The following is a 22,720-nucleotide window of genomic DNA, read 5'->3' on the forward strand; positions in this document are numbered from 1 at the left end:
TATGTTTAAATATTCAAGGTAGCACATATATAAAAAGGGTGAATGTATATCTGCCTTATTATACTTATTAAACGCCTTATTATATTTATTGAATCAATTTAATCAAACATATTTATTATTTAAAATACAAATATTAACAAAAAAGAAATTACCCATTAATAAATAACTGAAGCACCTAATAAAAACTTATGAATGAATTTAAAATGGCTTTAAGCAATATAATAATTAGGTGTTTAAGTGTTAAGAAATTCAAATGAATATTTTTAGTTAATGCAGTGAGGTTTTTCTTTACTTAATATTTAGCAGTTTCAAGCAACATTTCCCTTATTGCCCAGCTGAAATAATACTCATCCAATATCTTGAGTGTTCCTTGGGATTAAATATTCATTCAGATTAAATATTCATTCACTATTAGTATTCTATTCTGCTGTCTAAAAGCAATGAGTACATACATTAAAGTCATTCGTTTCGAAATGGTTTTGCACAAAAACATTTATTGCAAAACCTTTCACGATGGAGAAAATATGAAGAATAAATAATAAAAAAAACAACAACCATTTTTTAATAGAATTGCAATAATCTCAATATCTCAGAATGGTATGAAAAAATTTCACTTTGTTTTCTAACTGACGCGTGATATTTGAATAATAAGGGCTTAATACAATCATTTAAGTATCTCAATGTTTTCATACATCTCATCAACAATGTTTCATACATTTCATCATCGATGTTTTCTCGAAGACCACTGTTTTCGAATATGCCTAAACCTAGAAAGTAAATACTTTTATAAACTCGATTTAATTATATAATTTTTGTATTTAAATTTTTCATACCAATGCATAATAAAGGCATTAAAGTGCGTTAATCTACCAAATCGATCAAAGCCTACGTACAGATTTATTAAAAAAATAGAAAGTTGGCATCCTCTGTCGATATAAGTGTTATTGAATTCCTTAAGTTATTTGCTGAAATAACTTCCTTGGAAAAAAAAACTCATGAAGATAGAAACCTTTAGAGAAAATGGAGTAACGTGAGCATCTTTTTTGACAAATTAAATATACATTTTGGATTCATCTGTAAAGAAAGAAATAACTGTTAACTTACTGGTAATTCTACTTATATGAATATCGGTTTCAATTTGATCGTTTTTTTAAAGGATTGAATTAGATGTACCTTCATCATACACTTTTGAAACTCATGGAAAAATAATAATAATAAAAAAAAATCCTCCCAAAAGTCTTCACAAATTCTCCAAGATTCTTGAGTATTCGAAATCGATGATAAATATCGAAAAAATTTCGACTTAATTCCATTATATTTATAAACCATTATTTAAAATTTTGTTCCCTCCATTTTCCATTGTTATTTTTTTGTTTCCATCATTTTTTTTCTATCTATTCCATTGTTCCCTTCATTTTTCATGCTTATTCCATTTTTTCCTTTTTTATTCTTAATATAACTTCTTCAGTTTCAATCTCTACGGATATGATTGTATAAGATTAAGGTCACAACAATGCAGTTATCGAGAAAAAAATACATTGTAATAAAATTATATATATACATATACTTTAATTAGACGATCATCTTCAAATTTATTATTACATTTATCAATATTAAACAAAATAAAATCGGAAACTCGAATAAATTGAAAAAAAAATTATTTGATCAAAAATCAAACTAAAATTGATTTGTATTTCAGAAAACTTTATGCAATTCATAATGCTGAGTTATGAACAAAAGTTTCTATTAAAGGATACTTTTACTTAAATAAGTTTTTTATATTCTTTTAGTAAATATACAACTAAATCTTCTTTAGAGATTTTAAAACGTAGATATATTTTGAATATTAAAACAAAAACAAAAATATTTTAATATAAATGATAAACATATATTACGCTATTTTCGTGTTTCTTTTCATATCCTTAAAGTATAAAATACTGCAGTTACTTAACTTAATAAAAAATATCTATTTTCATATTCCCAATGGATAAATATATAACACCACTTCTAATCTTGAAGTAAAGCAGGATCGGCTAAGAATAATTTATTTTTAAAATTCCCTTGCCAGTATTCTGTGTTTCAGACTTATAATCCTTTTTTTTACAACATCTGAAACTGAAAAAACTATATAAAAAAATAAGAGATCAAAATGGAATATACAACCGCATCAATCCGTATGGATTTTGTTGCATTTTCTATTTTATCCTTAAACTTTTCCTTGTCTTAATAAAGTTTATAAAGTATTTTTATAAATTTTCAGTAACGATAAATAAGTCTATGCAAAAGAATACAGTAAAACTATCATACTCAAAAATTCTCAATATTAACAGAAAATGCCTTTTGGAACCTGATATATATATATATATATATATATATATATATATATATATATATATATATATATATATATATATATATATATATATATATATATTTGTTCTGAAACTTTTGTTAATAATCATAGTTTTAACTCCAACCTTCAAGATTTTACGTAATTTAATTTTCATGATTTACTTTTTTCATCTTAAAAAGCATTAGTCAAATAAAAAAAATGAAATTTTGTGGTATTGTATAGGCAATGAAAAATAGAAAATATCCTCTGTTATTAATTTAGGTTGCAGAATTTAGATGTTTCACATAAAACATCTCTCTTGTAAAATGACATGATTTCTTACAGTCGTACTAAGTAGTCAGGAAAAAAAATTATTTCAACAATTTTTCTCGATGTCCCTTTGCGTGATCCTTATGATATATAGATACAATTCATATATAAGCAATTCATAAAGATTTGAAATAACTAAATGTAAATAGATGAATTTCATTTCAAGAAAGAAAGAAGAGAAAGAGAAAAATAAATGCAGAGAGAAACGCCAAAAATAATCATAATAATACTTTTCTATTTATATTAATTTTGCAAGGTAAGAAAACAGTAAGTAAAATAAGGAATTGTCGCGTAATTGAAACGGAGAAAGTTTCTTGTATTTCTTTATTTTTAAAATTATAAATATTTTTGCTATTTACGACAAATCATGAAGGATAAATTCGGTTCACAAGAGACTCTTTCATAAAGAAAAATCAAACTAGAATAAATACAGTAACAACAACGAACATCAAAGCATTATTTCTTTTCTTCTTACGGTTAGGGAAGCCTCAATTCATTTCTACTTCTTCTTAACGGAAATCGATTAGAATTACTTTAAATCTCTCAGGATTGGTATAGCATAAAAGAGAACAGCGACTTAAACAGCAAAGCTCGGAATATAAATCGTTCATTGAACCGTAGAGTTTATTTCGTATTCTCAAGTTACGAAATAATTAATAATCTGTTAATAATTTGCCATATGAATTATATTTTTTATTAACTTTAATCCGTGATGGTATTCGGAAATGAAATCGGTTTTCCTAAAATTGAATTGGGATTTATCTATTATCAAAATTGTTGCTCTTATACAGGAGTTAACTTTTATTGTTCACTGGAGGAAAAGCAGAAATAGATTTTAGGATAAGAAAGAAAACGAGATTTGGTAAGATAGATAATTCATTGATATGAAGAATTCTATTCAAACTTTAATTCACTTAAATCTTTCTGAGAACTGGTAGTAACCAAAGTTTTAAGTTCAATGGATTTCAAGATGACTAGCTTTTATACAGTATATGTCTTTTACGCAGAAAAAAACTTTTTTAATATCATGAAGATATTCTCCTCGGATGCAGAAATCCTACATTTCTTTCCATAATTTTCCATTTTGTATTTCTTTCAATTTCAATTTTTTATTCAATTTATCCCCCTTTAAAATAAGACAATTTATTTGTGCCATTTAAAATATAATAAATCTAACTTTAATCCTTTATTCTTTACAAAAAAATTATGATTTCAATAACCGCTTATAATTTAGGAAAATTATTAAAATTTTTAAATTATATATATATATATATATATATATATATATATATATATATATATATATATATATATATATATATATATATATATATATATATATATATATATTTGAAATTTTAAAGAATAAAATATTCCAAATGGCTTATTTTAATCTTATGAATTAAGCAATATCTCAGTGACAGAAATTACATTATAATAATTTTGCAATGGAACTAAGATTCCCTTTTTTACCTATATATCTTTTACAATTAAAAGAAAGAATATATTTTAGTATTATTTTTAATGGTAACATTATTCATATAACAGCCATCTTGGCTGGTCAAGCTTCCAGATTCTTATTTTATTACCACTGTTGCCACGTATCGATCTTTTCTACAAATGTTTTTCAAAAAGCATTTTAAAAAGGATTGCCAATAATTCATTGTTGCCCTTTGTAATAGCTTATAAAGAGACATAAAATCATGTAGCCAAATACGATGCACTGTAGGGTTAACTTTATTACCTAAATTGTTTTCTATTACCTTATATGCTTTCACCAACAGAGAAGATCAATAAGTATATGAAAACATTATAAAAATTTGAATCCATTCAAAAAAAAGAACACATGTGCTAATAAAAATGACAAACATCAAGCCATATCTTTAAATGATAAAAATAAATATAACATACACGATTGGACGTATTTTGAAATTATTATTAATCACTCTTTTTTCTTTTTCATTGGCTTTATGTTATCTGATGAACTTAAATATAACCTTTAAAAGGAAGGAGAGACTTTGATATATCTAATATTGTTATTTTCTTATCTTTTCAGGTTAGCAACATGTTCATCATGAGCCTTGCAGTGGCAGATCTCACAGTAGGCCTAGTTGTTATGCCTATAAGTTCTGCCTATGTTCTAACGGGAAAATGGCGTTTTGGACTCGTGGTGTGCCAGTTTTGGCTCTCTGCAGATTACTCAGCAAGTACTGCGTCAATATTAAATTTATTGGTGCTCAGTCTGGATAGATACTGGTCTATATCAAAACCCCTAGAGTATCTGCGCAGGAGAAGTAAGAAGAGAGCCTTGGTGGTCATCACGTTCGTTTGGCTTGGGTCCTTCCTTTGGATTGTTCCCATAATTGGATGGCACAAGTTCTTTGGAGATGGCATACGGAAGCAACCACCAGATGTGTGTGAGGTAAAGTAACTCTTGCTATTATACTGTTTACAAATATATGAGGATTTATCTCTCATACTATTGATTTCGGACTATGCAGTTTTATGATTAAACCCATTTTAAGGCCATCGGAATTACGTTTCCTATCAAATTCATCAATATTTATATGAAGTTATGTAGGATGGCATAGATTCTGATAAATTTTTCGATAAGACAGAAATTATATGTTTCAGTTCTTTATCTCACCTAAAATAGAGTCCTGATTTGTTACTTAGTTATTAATTAAACAAAATAAAATAATTTAATTTATCTAATTAGCTAAATGAATCTTTTTTCTTAAGACAATCTTAATTTTAAAAACGTTTTAATATATCATGACTAGAAAATATGTCCTTTAAAAAGTTAAACCTTATCTTTATACATTGATCATATAAATATTCCTATAATTTTCAGTACAATACAGGGTGCCAATAAAAGGACTCTGAGATTTTTAAAAAAATGAGTATAGAGTTAACGGTATGAGTTTCGTCAAATCAATTAATTTTAAATAAATCAGTAGTTCATCAAATTTTATTCACACCAGTTTCAGCTTGTTTTTACAACACCATATAGTATCGCATGTCATTGACCTTTGAGTCACGTAGAAGACGCTAATTCCATAGTTAGTGCTTAGGCGAATCCACAAGAAAATGCTCAGTGTTCCCAGTCTACTTTCAGTAAGACGAAGAAACATCTCACTTCAGTTTTCGTGTACGGGAAGCATTGGACACGCGATTCAGCAATAAGTGGATTGAAACTGCAGGGCCTATTTCATGACCTCCAAGTCCTGATCTGATTCCATTAGACTTTTTCTTCAGGAGATATGTCATGCATCTTGTTTATGCTGTGAAAATTCTAGATGGAAAATTCAGGATCTCAAGCCCGGGATAATTAATTGTGTGGTAAACATCACTCCAGATTTGCTGGCCTGGACATGACAAGAAGTTGAATACTGTTTGTATGTATGCTGTGCCACAAAAGGGGCACATATTGAATTCTACTAAATGGTAAAAATCTTGATGATTGTATGATTGAAATAAAAAAAAATACATCAATACTTCAAATACTTTAATGGACACCCTTCATTTAATTGTTTATGCCTTACGAAAGTGTAATCAAGCAATACCAATGAAAATGATGACAAAATGAAATTCTGACAAATATTTCTTTCTTTTTTTAATTTGTTCAATTTATATTGTGCACTTTATTCTTAATTTTTAAGACAATTTAATTTTTTTCTCTTTTCTTATAATATACTCCACTTGGAGAAAAAAATATTGCATATAGAAAAATCTATTACAAATGCAATCACTCTAAAAGTGAAAAGATATCTTATTATCGATACCCTTAGCAAAGAATAATAGTAACATTATCTTTATCTCCTTACGGATTTCGGATCATGCTGTTGTTATTTAATTAAATAAATGTGTTCTTCACACGTATTTTTCATTATTGTTTGCGACTCAAGTAAATAATGCCAACAATGAAAACAATTTCGGTATTTGGGGAAGTTGATATGTTATATACTCAATAAGATCGTCTAAACAATAGAAAAGGAAATAAAAGAGTGTACTAATGAATCAATATATAATCATAATCTTGACATATTCCTCCATGCTTTATATCCAAGTGAATTATGCGATAATGAATCTTCATATAAAAAATTACTTTTGAGCTATTTGTTTGGATTACTTCAGCTTTTTAACGTTTCACGACCGAGCAATCATAACCCTTTACAGCTCTGTGCAACCTTTTAAAAGAAATATATATTTACAAAATTATATTTAAAAAATATTCGAGGGTATTTTAAAATATCATAGTAGTATAACCTAAAAGTTGAAAGCTTTTAAATGCAAATTTTAGCTTATGTTAAGACCACACATGTTGCGTTTGTAGCTTAAATCAAATTTAAAAAAAATCCTTAGTAATTTAGCAAACTCCTGTGCTTGGATTCGGATAAATTTTTTCATATCTGGATTGTCTGAATTCATTTGAATTTATAAAAGTTAAAATAAGCCTCAGAGGCATTCATATTATTTTTAAATATAATGAAACATTTAACACTTAATGATATTTGCAAAACAATGAAGTTTAATTAGCCTTACAGAGTAAAAGCCTAATTGTAATTAAAAAAAGAAGAAAATTATTTACTTTTATAATTTACAAAATAACCTTTTAAATTCCCCTAAACAGAAGTGATAATCATGCATATTTACATACCTTTAGTCTAAAGAAAAGTGAAGCCCATACATATCAAACTTATTTAAAAACTTGCGCAGTTTGTGGAAAGACATTACCGAAATAGTTGTTCATTAACTTTTAAGTTAAAACTCTCGGTAATAATCATAATTACCTAACTATGAAAATATTCTAAAAAAGATTTTTGAAGATTCTCAACATGAATACAAAGTAATTTCTTAAAGTTTCATGATTTACTGGAATGGAAACGACGGAATTAACGCACTTAAAAACAAATATCCTTAAAGGATTACTCTCAAGTATTCCACAAAATTTAAAACTTATAATCATTTTAACCTTGCTTCCTTAAACAAACTTCTTTCGAAAAATCATACATTGTATAATTAAGTCAAGCTCTTGCGAATACTTATCAAGTCATGGTTTTGCGAATTCTTCCCAATTATCAGTCATTTACGGTGTTCGATTTAAAATCTTTTGAATAAATAATTCTTCCATATTCTGAATACAAGCATACATCATAAAGGCAATTGTATTAATCAAATATTTAAAATGTATTTCGAAGAAGTATTATAACATTTATTTCTTTCAAAATGGTAAACAAAGAAAATTGGAATGAAAAGATAACTTTTTCGTTGTGATAAAATTTATCTGCATTGGATTCTTGAGAGAAGAGTTTACTCATATTGAGGATTTATTGGAATGGAAACGACAGCATATAAATATTTTTTTGCTGCTAAATTATTAAACATACAATACCATTTTGAATTCAAAGCTATAATATATTACATCGACCACGTGCTTTAGATTACTTCCAATTCTAACATGATATTTTTGTTAAATTTTGATAAAAATCAAAAGGTGCTCTTATATAGATAAGAGTTTTTATTAGTAAACATTTTCATGCCCTAAGAGAAAAGTCATTTTTTTTCTACAACTTAGTGCTTTTTATTGATAGTATTTTCATTATTCTATTCCATTTCCTTTGCTGAAATAATAATTTATTCATTCATCTTATTTTAAACGAACAATGATTGATTAACTATATCGTGTAAAAATTTCTTTCTTTTCTCTCGTTTTCTTTTTGTTTCTTATTTATATACTGGATTGTGTCTAACTTTTTGTGACTTATTTGGATCTTTCTAATTGATAAGTATCTGTAGAATGTTATGATAAATGTTGATTTATGTTATTTGTAATTAAATGATTGAAGATACATGAAAATTCTCAATATACTTTTAAAATTTGCTTACTTATAATAAATCCTACACAATTATATTTCTGGTTTAGATTTATTATTGATATACAATACAAATAAAACATTTAATAAAACACTATAAAAGCAGAAAATAATATTTTATTCAGTGATATATTTTATATCTATTTCTATACAAAACAGTAATGCAAAACGTGGTTATTTATTATTAAAATATTTCGTGCTCCCGATCATTTAGTTTCTCATATATTTTATATATTTGAAGAACATTTTGTAATCACGAATTATTTTGATTTTGAAATCTTAGTAAATATGTTGTTTTAGATTTGCTTGAAACTTAAAAATCGATTTTAGAATTTCAATTTTAATGTTTTTGGTCTACTATGAAATCATTATTACCTAAACGAATAGCAAGTTAGACGAAAATGATTAAACTTGTAATTCTGGCATCAAATTGTGGACTTCAAGATTTTATTAACTTCTATTTTAGGAAAGATCTAATTTTTCTAAATTTTATTGTTAATTGTTTTATTATTAGTTTATTATTACTTTTTTTTTTGCTTTTTTTATTATTACCGTTATATTCATATTGTGCTGCTATGTAAATATATAGTTTGTGTGAATCATGTTTTCTTTCAAATTACTGTAAATTTATATCAAATCACTGGCATACAGATAAAATAACTTTGAGGAGATAACAAGCTTTATGACGGTAACTTTCATTATGTCCGTAACATATCGGGCAAAATAAGACGGTAGTAAGTATTTTATTATTTCTCAATAACAAAAACAATTGATCAGAATTTTTTATAAAAGATATATATATATATATATATATATAACTTTTGTTTCATTAAGAATATTTAGATATAGTGAATTCTGCAAATTTACTAACATTGACGTAAATCCAAAATTATTGAATGCGGAACAGTGTCTTTGCAATTCAAGGATTTCCATTCTTAATTTTTTAAATGTTATTTATCCTTTACTGATGAACATAGTGGCAGCGCAAACAATGATATGTGTCACGTGGATTGGCGTTAAATCTATTTTATTTTTCTGGACACCAAGGTTGCAATCCCATTATTAATTACTAAAATTTTATTAAGTAGTATTGACTGAATACTGTTGCAACATACAGAACACTCTCTATTGCCCCTTATTTTTGAAAATATTGTGTGGTTTCAGAAATTAAGCCACTATGACTAGGGTCAATTAAAAAAATTATCATTTACACATTTTCATACATTAAGCACAGCCATTATTTGATATACGTCAGTCATTAGTTGCTCTGGTAATAAGGTTTCGCTTTACGAAACGAAAAGATCCTGTTTCAAAACCTGAAACCATCAAAGGCTAGACATATATATTGCATTTGGGCGTAGGTCAAAAGTCATTCTCCTGCTATGGCGAAAGCGTCTGAAAAGGAGATATTCGGACGTTGTCGCGACGACGGTTTAAAATTACGAGGCTTCTTCTTCCAAAGTAATATATTGCCCTTTGTGTCCTTTAAAATCGCGCACTAATATAACAGAAATTTAAGTAAAATGTTATATTAATACAAATTAATTCCAAATAAAAATAAAATGTTATATAATAATAGCTACAAATTATTCAGTGATTCCTTATCACAACTTACTTGCTTTATGTCTTATGTGTGTTTATGTCATAGACTATTATAGAGAATTTTTTTTAAAAAATATATACATATATCAAGAATTAATACATTTATTTTAAATTAAAATATTAAAGAAACTAATAATAATTATTTTCAACTATGTCAGATTTCAGAAATACATATCCGAGCGCACTAAATTTCAATGTTCTATCATTTGTCGCCTGTAAACTCCCAATACAACCCCACTGAATAATTTATAATCAATGTAATATATTCATGGAAATGAGTAAATTTCTAATAGAAATGAGTTACGAATTATAAGTTTCTTGATACCAAATAGTAAATGACTTTGCGATAGAAAAAAAGTCACATAAAAAGAGCAATAGTACATAATTACAAATATTTTTTAAAAAACATTGACATTTAAATATTTTTGATAGAATATGTTTACATTTAATTAAAATATACTGACAATGCATTACTAATATATCAGTTTTCACACGAGAAATAAAAGCCCCTTTGTAAGAGTTGTGCTCATATTTCTTGAGTGCTATCAAGGAGATATATCAAATGATTCATACGAATCTAATTAAAAAAATATTTTGGTATTTTGAATAATGTGAAATGAAAAAAAATTAATGAGCACACTGTCTGAGTTCTTGGAATTATTTATTCTTGCACGGTAAAAAAATTCTTTCTTTCATAAAAGACTAAAAAAGTGTCTGTAATTTTGCTAGAATTAACAAACTTATATAATTCCATAAGGAATGAAAGTATCGTTGAACATCTTTAATGTTGGACAAAAAAAATCAAAAAGAAATACGCCAACTGTTTAAATTTCAACTTAAGGAAAACATTTGTCTATGCTTTGACAAATGTTTGGGGATTTTTTTTTTTTTCAGAAAATTTATTTGAAAAACAATTTGTTTGCGATTGTAATTAATCGGAGAAAGAAAAAAAATTATATATATAAAATACTAAAAGATTTTACAAATAAAATTTTATATATCTCACATGTTTTTTTATAAAAATGTGTCATTTATAAATGTTTCTTCAATTCCTTATTAAACTGAGTATTTTATTTATTTTAATATATGTTGCAAATATTTTTTGACTAAACAAGAATGTGTTTATTGCAATCTCAAAAAGATACCCTTTTATTTCATTATAGTAATGATGTGGTTGAAATAAAATTAAAGTGAAATATTATTTACTTATCACTAATTTTCCAGTTAATTCCTTTAAATTCCAAAATATGTGTTTGTTTTCTTCATTTTTACAATAATTTAACTAATTTATTTAAGAACAAGTTACCCAATTAATATTTTAATACATATTTATAACAAGTAATTCACCTTGTTTTTGTTGTATAGACTGTTTTACTTCCTTTAATGATGTTAAATAAGCTTCCATTCAAGCAAAAAGAAACACTTGCCAGTTATCACTGATTGCATTAAAAATTATTATTATTATCAAACAGGTATTAAATATTTTTTTAAATTAAGTTTTTTAAAGAGATTCTTCTTCTGAGGTATATTTTTTATCATGTGTCGTTCCGAATATTAAGTTTTCTAATTTTTTCATTGAATTACGGCAATTTATCATACAATGTTTTGATTTAAAAAAATCTAATTTCATGAATTATTCATTCTTTGAGATAAGTGACATGCAGATAAGTGGTTCAAAATGCAAAAGTGTTCCTTATTTAATTAAAAAAATATTCAAAAGAAATATATTTATTTAATAAGGTTCTCTGATAAGGTTAAACTAATATTTAATTGAATGTGAATTTTATGAATCTTAATAATAATCTTAATATTTTTACATTTGTTGAAATAATTTACATGGAATTTATTACAAATAAAAACGCATAATTATAATAAAATTCACCAAATAATTTTATAGAATTTCGTTTCTTAAATGTTCATTTATAACTTTGGCAATCAGTAATAACCCTTTAGAATACAATACTAATATATGTTTTAAATAATAAAAACAAACATTATAAAGTTAAAGAATTTATAAGTATTATTCTTTTTAATTTTATTTCACGGCATCGTAGAAAAAATACATGCATGTTTTGGAATGATATTTTTTTGCGTTGAAGAAAAGAACGCCAAATATCGTGCAACGACCAAAAGCAAAAATATTACTCTGTTTCTCTTTGTTTCTTTATAATTTTTACGTACATATCGATACATTTTTTTTTTAATTCGGATACTTTTAAAATAGAATCCAAATCCAGAGACCTCCCTTTTTGTCATCTATAAAAATTTTCTATTTAAAGTGATAAAAAAGCAATCATTGCTTTTATTAATAGCTTATTAACATTTCTGGAAAGGAATAAAACGCTGTTGAATGCACATAGTTGTCAAAACATATTTCTAGTGCAGACGTTTTTATTTACTTCCCTAAAAGTATTTATTGGTATTTTTAACACGCTAGCAATAACACAATCCAACACTCATATCCTTGACATAAGCTCAATACGAATAAAATGCCTTATTATAGACTCAGAAGAAGATTTGATGCTCGTAGATTTATTCAACTAATAGGGAATTCGCTTTCTCATATATATTTGCATATTTTCATTTTTTTTTCATTCAGTCGTTTTTCATTCTAATATATGGTGCCAGATATTGCATGCTTAGGTTCCATCACATCATCCCTTCTCATTTGATGCGAATATATTTATTTTTGGAATCCATTTCATTCAAAGACTTCAAAAAAGTTGAAGGTGGGACAGCAAACGGAATAAGTGATTTCTAAGAAAATGGAATGAATTTTCTTTACGATGTGTTTTTGGGTGTATTTAGTATTTTTTTAAAAAATAAAGTCGAATTATTTTTTTTTTTTTTGCAATATGCAAGAATACAAAAAAGTATAAACGAATATATATTTCCCAATTTTTATTAGAACTATAATTTAAAGAAATGTTTTGGAGAAAAACGTTTACTTGAAATTTATTCTGAGATTAATAATTTTGACATTATCAAAGCTGAATTATAATACTGGATGTATTGACATTACTTTACGTTATTTTCGATCTTAATTTAATATTTTGCATTATGGTTTGATAACGAAGATATAATGTTGTCTGAAGATTTCTACTCTATTGAGTTTGACATTTATAAACAATTTTAAAGAAAATTATTGAGAAAATATTATTCTATTTTCAAATATTTCTTCCATTCAAAGCTATAACAATATAAAATATGTTTAAAAATAATGCAAATTAAAATTGATATTTTAGACTGATACTTTTGGTATTTAATATTTTGCATTATACTATTTAACAGGAATTTCGGTATTTTGGTATTTAACAGGAATAATATTTCTTATTGAGATATAAAATTTTATGTTTTGAGTATCTTGTGGTCTGCTTTTAATAAAGTAACAAAACTCATTAAATTTCCCTAGTAGCACACATATAGTGCAAATTATTGTGGTGTGTCCCTAGTTTCACAAGATATTGTGAGATATTTCCATGATGTTGTTTTATGTTTTGAATTCTGGCCAGTATCATGAAAATAATGAATGATTGTTGTTGGGAAGTTTGTGTTAAAAGGGGATCAAGCAATATTCTCAGTATTGTATAATGTCCTTGAATAGTGTATGATATTGTAGTAACATCACTCAATACTGAACTACAGTATGCAATTTTCTGTGCTACCCGTATTGAAATTCGTCCACTTTATTACCAAATGAATATAAAATTCCGTTCTATACAGAGAAATGACAGATAAAATAATTCTTATACATTCTGGATATAAAGAGAAAAAAAAAATTCAGCATTTTTTAAATGAATCATTATAAGAAAGTTCTTAAATTTTAAAGATAATTTCTTTTTGGCTATAAACAGTGTATAACAATAATATCCTCGCTAAGAAGGGAAGATAATTTATAGATATTGAATTAAAGAAAAAGGATGATATGCAATAACATATTTAATTGTTTTTCATTAAATAGTTTACAGCGTAGAGAGAAGCATATTCGTTATTACTTAAAAACATTTTAATATGTTGTGTTGTTACAGATATTAGGAAAATAAATCGTAACTTCTTATTGTCCTCAAAGATCCATGTTTAATATAAATTTCCCCTACTATAGCAATGCTAATATGCGACTAGTTTCAACGTAATAACCGAGTAACTCTATCATTTGTTCAGTTGTATCTTTCTATGTTACATTGTATTTTTAATTGCACTAATATTTATTTTCATTAATACTGTAGAGATAACTAAAGCAATGCCTAGTGATAATAATTTACATATGTGCAAATGCGTATTCCCCATGTTTTCTGATTGTGTTTAGTAAGTGCTGATTGTATATTTTCATATCTTTAATAATCCGACAGAAATATATAAAGTGATTGAGTAATTAAGTGAAATTGTTGACCATATTTACAATTCATAACAACAGTGTTCCTTTCTGAAATTTCTACTGATGGCACCTAATAACATTTGGAAACTACGGATTCTTTACATTTGGTGACAAAACATTATTTGCTTGACATGTAAATAATATTTCATGCCTGAATGAAAGGTTCGAAGTTTTCATATTCTTTTGTTTGATTAAATACGCTCTAACTCTCACACGAATAACGGAGCTGAAGCAATTGAGTGTATGTATACGTTGCAACACATGGGTAGCATATATCTACACAGGGATAGCATATTCCTACACGGTAGAATCATTCAAGTGACGCTTTGGAGATTCACTAAATTATCAGTTGCCCGCAAGATTGTCAGTATCATATTTGATATGATTGTCTGAATGGAAATTTTATAAATTTGTTTTTTTAAATGCACTCTAAATTTTCTCACGAATCGCGGACATGAAGCGTTTGAGTATACTTATATCTACAAAAACATGTATAGCATATTTCTAGCATTGACTAAAATTCCCAACTTTTTAAGTGCCGGATTGACAACTCAGCAGCAATTAAATTTAATATGTTTTGGTATGATTCTTTTTATTAGGTCGTTAGAGTCTTTGCATTCTTAGTAATGCATGAAAACTGGAAAGCATACTGTTAGTATATTCTTAAAAAATTAAGCTACTCTAGTGTGTTTTATTTTTTATGCTTATAAAGTCAAAATGGAAAAATAAGACACTAATTACTAGATATTTTTGATAATTTCATTTTACATTTGTGCTACAAAAGTAATATTTTAGTTGTTATTCTGAGATATTATGTTATTTGGCAATCTAATAGATACTGATTACGTGTTAGTTTAAGACATTATGCTAATATCCTGAAATAATCAGATATTATATAATTACATTGTAGCCCAATCCTTTTTTTTTCTTCTTACAGACTGAGTTCGTGGATAATGTCGTCTTCAAGCTGACTACTTCCATTATTAACTTTTATTGTCCTATGGTAGCTATGATTGCAACTTACGCAAAAATATACATGCAAATCAGAAAACGGGCTCGATCGGAGGTGGTCAATAATTGCAGTGATATTCGTCCAGATTCGTACTCAAGCTCGGAGCCTCAACCAATGAGATATGCTCTTGCTACTCATTCAACAAAGAATAAGAAAGAAAAGAGAAAAAGGAAGAAAGATAGTTCTCCTTCCCCAGATACAATCGGATGTAGGGAAGAATTTCCCGAACAATTACCTACATCATGTGAGGGATCCTGTGATGGTTATGTCGCGGTAAGTCTACAAACGAACGCTACTAGATGGCGCTGTAACGTGTGTGGAGCGAAGCAAAATAGTACGGAAGAATGGACATGGCCACGTGTTCAACTTGATGAAACAGCAAAGGTAAATAACCAGTTTTAAATATTTCGTTTCATAATATTTAATAATTTTCATTATTCATTTCCGGCAAATTTTGGTACAAATTCTAATATTTCTTGGTTTTCTTTTTAAATTTCATATTTTGAGGGAAATAATAAAGCGAATAATTCATGTTTTGTATCGTCATTTTCAATATACGAAGTTCATTTTTCTTTCAATCTCAGATAGACCATACAGAAATCAAACGTAAAAATAGAGAAATTAATTTGGTGACAAAATTTATGTGTGGTCAAGGATACTTTTTCCTGACTGCAGTGGAAATTGCGGCTTTTGACATATCAGTGGATCAGATTTCGAATCGAAGTACATTGTCATCAGCGATATGAGATGAGTTTTAACGTTTCTTTGAAACTTCTCGGAAGTGTGGAACGTCTTGAATTTCCTTTCACGGGAAGAAAATTGATCAGTAATATTGAAACATTTACCTTCCAGAATCACAATTTTGTGTGTATTGGTCGGTCAACTCCTTGCCTGTAATTCCAGCAACCTTCCTTTCTCTCAAAAGACTTGAAATATTTGTTGTATGCGATTCTGTTGCTGCAATTTTTCATGATGAATGCGGCTTAGAGAAGGTTGATTTTCATCTTTTCCTTGAATAAAAGAATTCGCTAGGATGCAGGAATAATAATTATAGAATAATATGGAATTTCCAAGAAACGTTAAATCCCATCTTCCATCACTGGCGATAATATTTATCAGTGAAAGGGAACACGATCCCTCACTATAATAAATGCCTGAATATTCAAGACGATTAAATGAAAAAGAAGTCATGATTTTACATAATTTTTTATTATAAATTCATTTTGTCACTCACACTTGCCTTTGTCACCTACACAAAAATGTGTTGTATGCGATTCTGTTGCGGCAATTTTTCATCATGAATGCGGCATAGAGGAGGTTGATTTTCATCTTTTCCTTGAATAAAAGAATTCGCTAGGATGCAGGAATAATAATTATAGAATAATATGGAATTTCCAAGAAACGTTAAATCCCATCTTCCATCACTGGCGATAATATTTATCAGTGAAAGGGAACACGATCCCTCACTATAATAAATGCCTGAATATTCAAGACGATTAAATGAAAAAGAAGTCATGATTTTACATAATTTTTTATTATAAATTCATTTTGTCACCTACACAAAAATTTGTTGTATGCGATTCTGTTGCTGCAATTTTTCATCATGAATGCGACTTAGAGAAGGTTGATTTTCATCTTTTCCTTGAATAAAAGAATTCGTTAGGATGCAGGAATAATAATTATAGAATAATATGGAATTTCCAAGAAACGTTAAATCCCATCTTCCATCACTGGCGATAATATTAATCAGTGAAAGGGAACACGATCCCTCACTATAATAAATGCCTGAATATTCAAGACGATTAAATGAAAAAGAAGTCATGATTTTACATAATTTTTTATTATAAACTCATTTTGTCACCTACACAAAAATTTGTTGTATGCGATTCTGTTGCGTCAATTTTTCATCATGAATGCGGCTTAGAGAAGGTTGATTTTCATCTTTTCTTTGAATACTAAGAATATAAGAGAATACTAAGATGTATTCTCATATAAAACATATTTAAATTTAGAATATAAATGAAATTCCAGAGTAAATGTTCTGGTGATTAGGAGGTAATATGTTATTCAAATTAGAGAAGATTTGCGATAGAGAAAATCTTACGAACGAAATAGTTCAATCTTATGAAAGTTATTCCAGAAATATATTAATCAGAAATGCAATCATTATGAAAATCAATAAAAATACCTTTTTCTGAACCAAACTAATAAAATATGCATTGTATTTAGAGAGCATTAATGCTGATACCACTAAAACATAGACGGACTTGATCAAATTAGAAAAAAAAAATATTAAGTCTAATGCAAAAAGAAAGAAATGATGAATCCCTGCCTGAAGGTGACCCTTGAAAAAGTCTTCAGACTGGATTCATCATTACTTTTTCTTAAGTTACTAGGCACAATTTGAAGCATATTTGAGATGCAAAGTTAGTTTAAGGGTGGATTTCTCTTTCTCTCCCCAATAATAAACCGTCACTTAAGGCATACTCTTCAAGTAAATAAACTGTTTTCAATTTCCTCAAGGGATACTCTAGAATACTACACAAGGCGAGAAATTTCCATGAGTCTATGAAACAGAATTTTGTTTTCGCATTTATTCAGAAATGAATTCCAGCACCGAGATTATGAGCGAGGTTTAAAACAAACGAATAACAATTTAACGAATGTACAAACTTTTCATTGATTTCAAGGTTTTTATTGTAATTAGTGTATATCTGTATCTTTTTATTATTATTTCCTCAGTGAGTACAAATAATTTTATAATTCTTCAACACCTTAAATTCATTATTTCAGTAATCATATCAAATACAACAATGTTTTTTTTATTATTATTTATCAGAAAATAGGAAATTCCTGCAACCGTTTATAAAGAATTCATTAATTATGACAAAAATACATGTTTCTAATTTTAGGAAGCATTACTTTGGTACTTCGACACTTTATTATTAGACACTACGACCAAATTGAAAATTGCCTTTATTTAATAATTCTTACTATATCGATATATACAAATTCTTCTTTTCTTATACATTATGTATTCTGTTCCAAAAAATTTACTTTTTAAATTGCTTCAAAAACTTTGGCTGAATAGAGCGTTGGTCTCTATAGAGCGTTTATTTTTACAAATCTAAGAGCTTTAGTTTACAAAGTTGAGATACATTTGCCATAACTAGAATTGTCAATATTTTTTGTATTGTTCAATTCGTGTTTCCTTTTTTTCTCTATGTTTTGAATCATAGTATCTTAGGAAGAGCCTAAAGCTATTCATTGTCAACCCTCTGACTTCCATGGATACTGTAGATTCTTTAATATTAAAAATCTGATAAGAATAAGTAATAATTAACAATTTATTTTAATATGCAAACACGGTTGATGTCTTTATCATCTGATGATATTTATTAAGGTTCAGGGCCGTTTCAAATTATCTTCTGTGTTAAAATGATTATTCAAGTAAGATACTTCTAATTTACTTTTTTCATATAACGTTTCTTCTATGCGGTATTACTTAACAATTTCAAATCACAGTTGTAAGTTTTTCATGACATAGATTTACCAGAATAGAATTCCAAAAATATTTTTCTATTGAAATTATTACCAATTCAAACCTAAATAAAAGAAATTACCTATAAGGATCTAAAAGTAACAAGATTCCACAAAAGTGTAAATAATTATCAACAATTTATTTTTATCCGATTTTCTATTACAATTAACCTGAATCTTAAAAGAAGCCCTTCTTAATTTTTAACAGTTTGAAACAATTATTCACTACAGCTATTTAAGAGTCGTTTTCTCAGAGATAAAGAGAAAGCAGAAACAAAAATATAAATAAATGTTGCAATGCATTGGTTATATTCTTTTTTATCTCTAATCTAACAGAAAATCTTATTTCTTTATTTGGTACAAAACAAGCATTCTTGTGTGACCTTTCATGTTCCTGTACAAGGTATTCACCGAAATAAATCCGTTACCAAGATAAAATTCGATCGACGATTCCCCGAGGAAAGCAGCGATCTATCGCATTTAATCGGATCATGATAGAAAGAAAATGGACTTTTCGACACCACTACTAATGAACGGAATAAAGATAAAAGTGCCAAATGAGCATTTGTCTCGAGTTCTTAAAAGATATTCGACGTTTAAATACTATCAATCCAAAGCAACAAGCTTTAGTTTGCTGGAAGTATAAATTTATCTCCAGAGTAGCAATATTCCTTTGACGAATTCTTCCGAAAAAGATCTTTGATCTTTTGACCATTAAAACCGGAACGTATTGATGAGGCTAATAAGATCTTTTATTTTTGTTTTCTTAGGGACCCACCCGTTCGGCTGAATTGAGGTTATAAAACCCCCATTAATTCTACGACGTGTTTCAACTTCGTTATCTTTCAGCATTATATTGTGGCGAAAATATTTTCTCCATTTACTTATTTATAAAGGGAAAAAAATCAAAAAGCTAAATAAGAACCAAATTCGAAAGAAGAGACTTTCAGTTTCTATTTGAAAGAATTCTATTTTTGTTTCGAAAATTGAAGGAAAAAAAAAACAAGGAATACGGCGTAAATTATCTTGATGTATCAAATGGAATTGTAAATGGAAGCAACTACTCTGGCTGTAATATATTCAGAGTTCATTAGGAAAAAAGTTGTTTAAGCAGCGTTTTTGAATTATCTTATTCAAAAAAGCTTTGATGATGAGAATAATTATTTAGATAAGGTGAGAAATCCATAAGTATACTTATTTTTCTACATAATTCTGATTGAAAAGAGGTAGAATCAAAGGTGTTTCACTATAATTTTGCGTATTATAATATATAAGAAAAATACTGCGTATTATAATATATAAGTATTATAATACGCAGTATATAAATTTGCGTATTATAAATTTGCGTATTATAATATATAAGAAGAATAAGAAAAATACAATAAAGGTTTCATTAGATTTGATTTGATAGCAATATATATTTTTTTCAGAGTATAACTTTAAAATTACATTTGTGTGATTACTTAGTAAAATGTATTGAAATTACGATTTGAATTATAATTTTTTGTAAAATATTAAGACATTCCTTTGTCAATTCATTTTCGAAAATTATTTCTTTTCTGTAATCAATTGTCCATCTAAATAATTAAACAACGACTATATTCTGACTCATATTTTGCCCTAAAACATTAAACAATGCATTCTGAAATAATTGCACAATTATTTAATTAGAAAATTGTCAAAGATAGAAAATGATTAATTTATTCATATATGAATTATCGGCAGTTATATGGACTATTCATATGTCAAAACCCAGACCCCCGGAGAAGCATGAGGAAAGCATCCCGAAATAAGGACGAGATGTTTCCGGTATGGTGATTGGATCTCGCCACACTCGTGGGCACATAAATAGGTGGGGGATCTGACTCCTTCCATCGATGACGGGACGCACTTCCTTCGGAAATGGTTGTACCGTTGCCGGTGATGGCCCTTAGTTCAACCATAGTTCCCGCCAATGTTGCTGTTGCTGGGGGCCGGTCATTCAGTATTCTTTATCCTTGTATCTTCGGGCGGGTCGGAGAGACAGTGATATGATATGTCAAAACCCAATTGCATTGCTGCATTTTCTAAATAATAAGTTTTTTTTTTTACTTTCATTTATTACATTCCATCATTGCAAATATTCCACAAACATGGAACAACACGGATTAAACTTATAATATAACAAGTATTAATCGTGGAAGGTGATAATTGTAGTTCATTTTCAATCGGCATTCACCAATTTTATGCTCACTCTACCATATTGTTATCTATATAGATAGAATTTTCCATCTAATAGAGAAAACTCGCACCAGATTTTTACAGGAACATTGTGAGTTTAAATATATATATATATATATATATATATATACATTGGGAACATTGTGAGTATATATATATATATATGATTTATTTGCTTTAGTATAAAAGAGTACATATCTTTTGTGCAAAACTTTTGTCTAATTTTCAGTTCAAAATCTATCTTACTTAAATTTATATTCGGAATAAGAATGCTTGCCGGTAGCAGAATTGTGTAAATTGTTAAAGAATTGTGAGAATTATGGAAAGAAACTTACGATTCGTTTAACTGGATCTTTATGTTCCACTTTTTTTCATTTATAATAGCCATAAACTGATAATTTATGACCATTCTAGCCATTGATGAAAAAGGATCATAAATTTCTTTCAGGTTTATATATAATACATTTTAATTTAAAAAAATATTTTGAGATAATTGATGCAAAACATTTTAAATGAGTGTTAAAATTTTAGAAATTTTTCTGGAATTTTAAAAACTACAATTGATTTTTTTTCAAAAGATTATCGAAATATATTATGTCAGGATAACTGTGATTTTGAAAAAAAAAACATATCCCTTAATTTGCAAGAAACTTAGGGCAGCAATGATTTTTGTAATGCATCAGTAACAATAAACAATGTAAGCAGAAGAACAATATGCATGCATTTTTAAAATAGTAATAATTATAGTCACACATAAATATAATGTATTAAGATTAATGATTTGAAACTCGCAATATTGGAATTGAAATACCCTTTAAAAAATTGGATTGCATTAAAATATTTATTGTGATAGAAAAAATATTAATTTGCATAATGTTTAAGCATTTTCCTTTGGTTTCATGAAAACAAAATGTCTTCGCATGGAAGGGAAAACACGGAGATGGTCTGATCATTCTTGGTAGTGATTCAAAATTAATATTTTCTGAATTATAAGCTCCCCTTGAGCTTCTGTAAAACAATATTTTAATTTGATCAAGAAATTTACATGAACTTTTAGAGATAATCAACTTCAACATATAAGAAATAGTTTTTTATATGTTGAACATATTAACATGTCAACATATTTAAAAAAAATAATAACTTGTTTTTTTGTGTTAAACTCGTAAGAATAAAGTTAGCTGGCATTTGTAATATAGATTTTTGTTATAATTAATAAAGGCGATAAATAAGATTCCATCCTTCATTTTCTCCTTCGTTTCTATAATTTTCTATGATTAATTTATTTTAATGTATTTTCTATAAAGCTATATTTTATATTGGAATGGTATAAAAGAAAATGTAGATATTCGGCTATATTATTTTTTATTAGCGTTTAGAATTGTTTCCCGTTTTCGTGCTTATTGTTATTTAATACTTCATATTATTGCCTTGAT

At 27.2% G+C, this 22,720-nt stretch overlaps 1 protein-coding gene across 1 annotated transcript in view; it reads left to right on the forward strand.

Annotated features, from left to right (window-relative positions):
* Window positions 1–4,721: 4,721 nt before the first annotated feature.
* LOC129980681 (histamine H1 receptor-like) overlaps window positions 4,722–22,720 on the forward strand; it is a 41,935-nt gene continuing 23,936 nt past the window's right edge. The window contains exons 1-2 of the mRNA XM_056091061.1: window positions 4,722–5,084; window positions 15,453–15,911. Of these exons, the coding sequence (XP_055947036.1) occupies window positions 4,728–5,084; window positions 15,453–15,911 (816 nt within the window). The 5' untranslated portion in view covers window positions 4,722–4,727. The remainder of the gene's footprint in view (window positions 5,085–15,452; window positions 15,912–22,720) is intronic.

Source organism: Argiope bruennichi, chromosome 8 (genome assembly GCF_947563725.1).
Source record: "Argiope bruennichi chromosome 8, qqArgBrue1.1, whole genome shotgun sequence".
Taxonomy (NCBI): domain Eukaryota; kingdom Metazoa; phylum Arthropoda; class Arachnida; order Araneae; family Araneidae; genus Argiope; species Argiope bruennichi.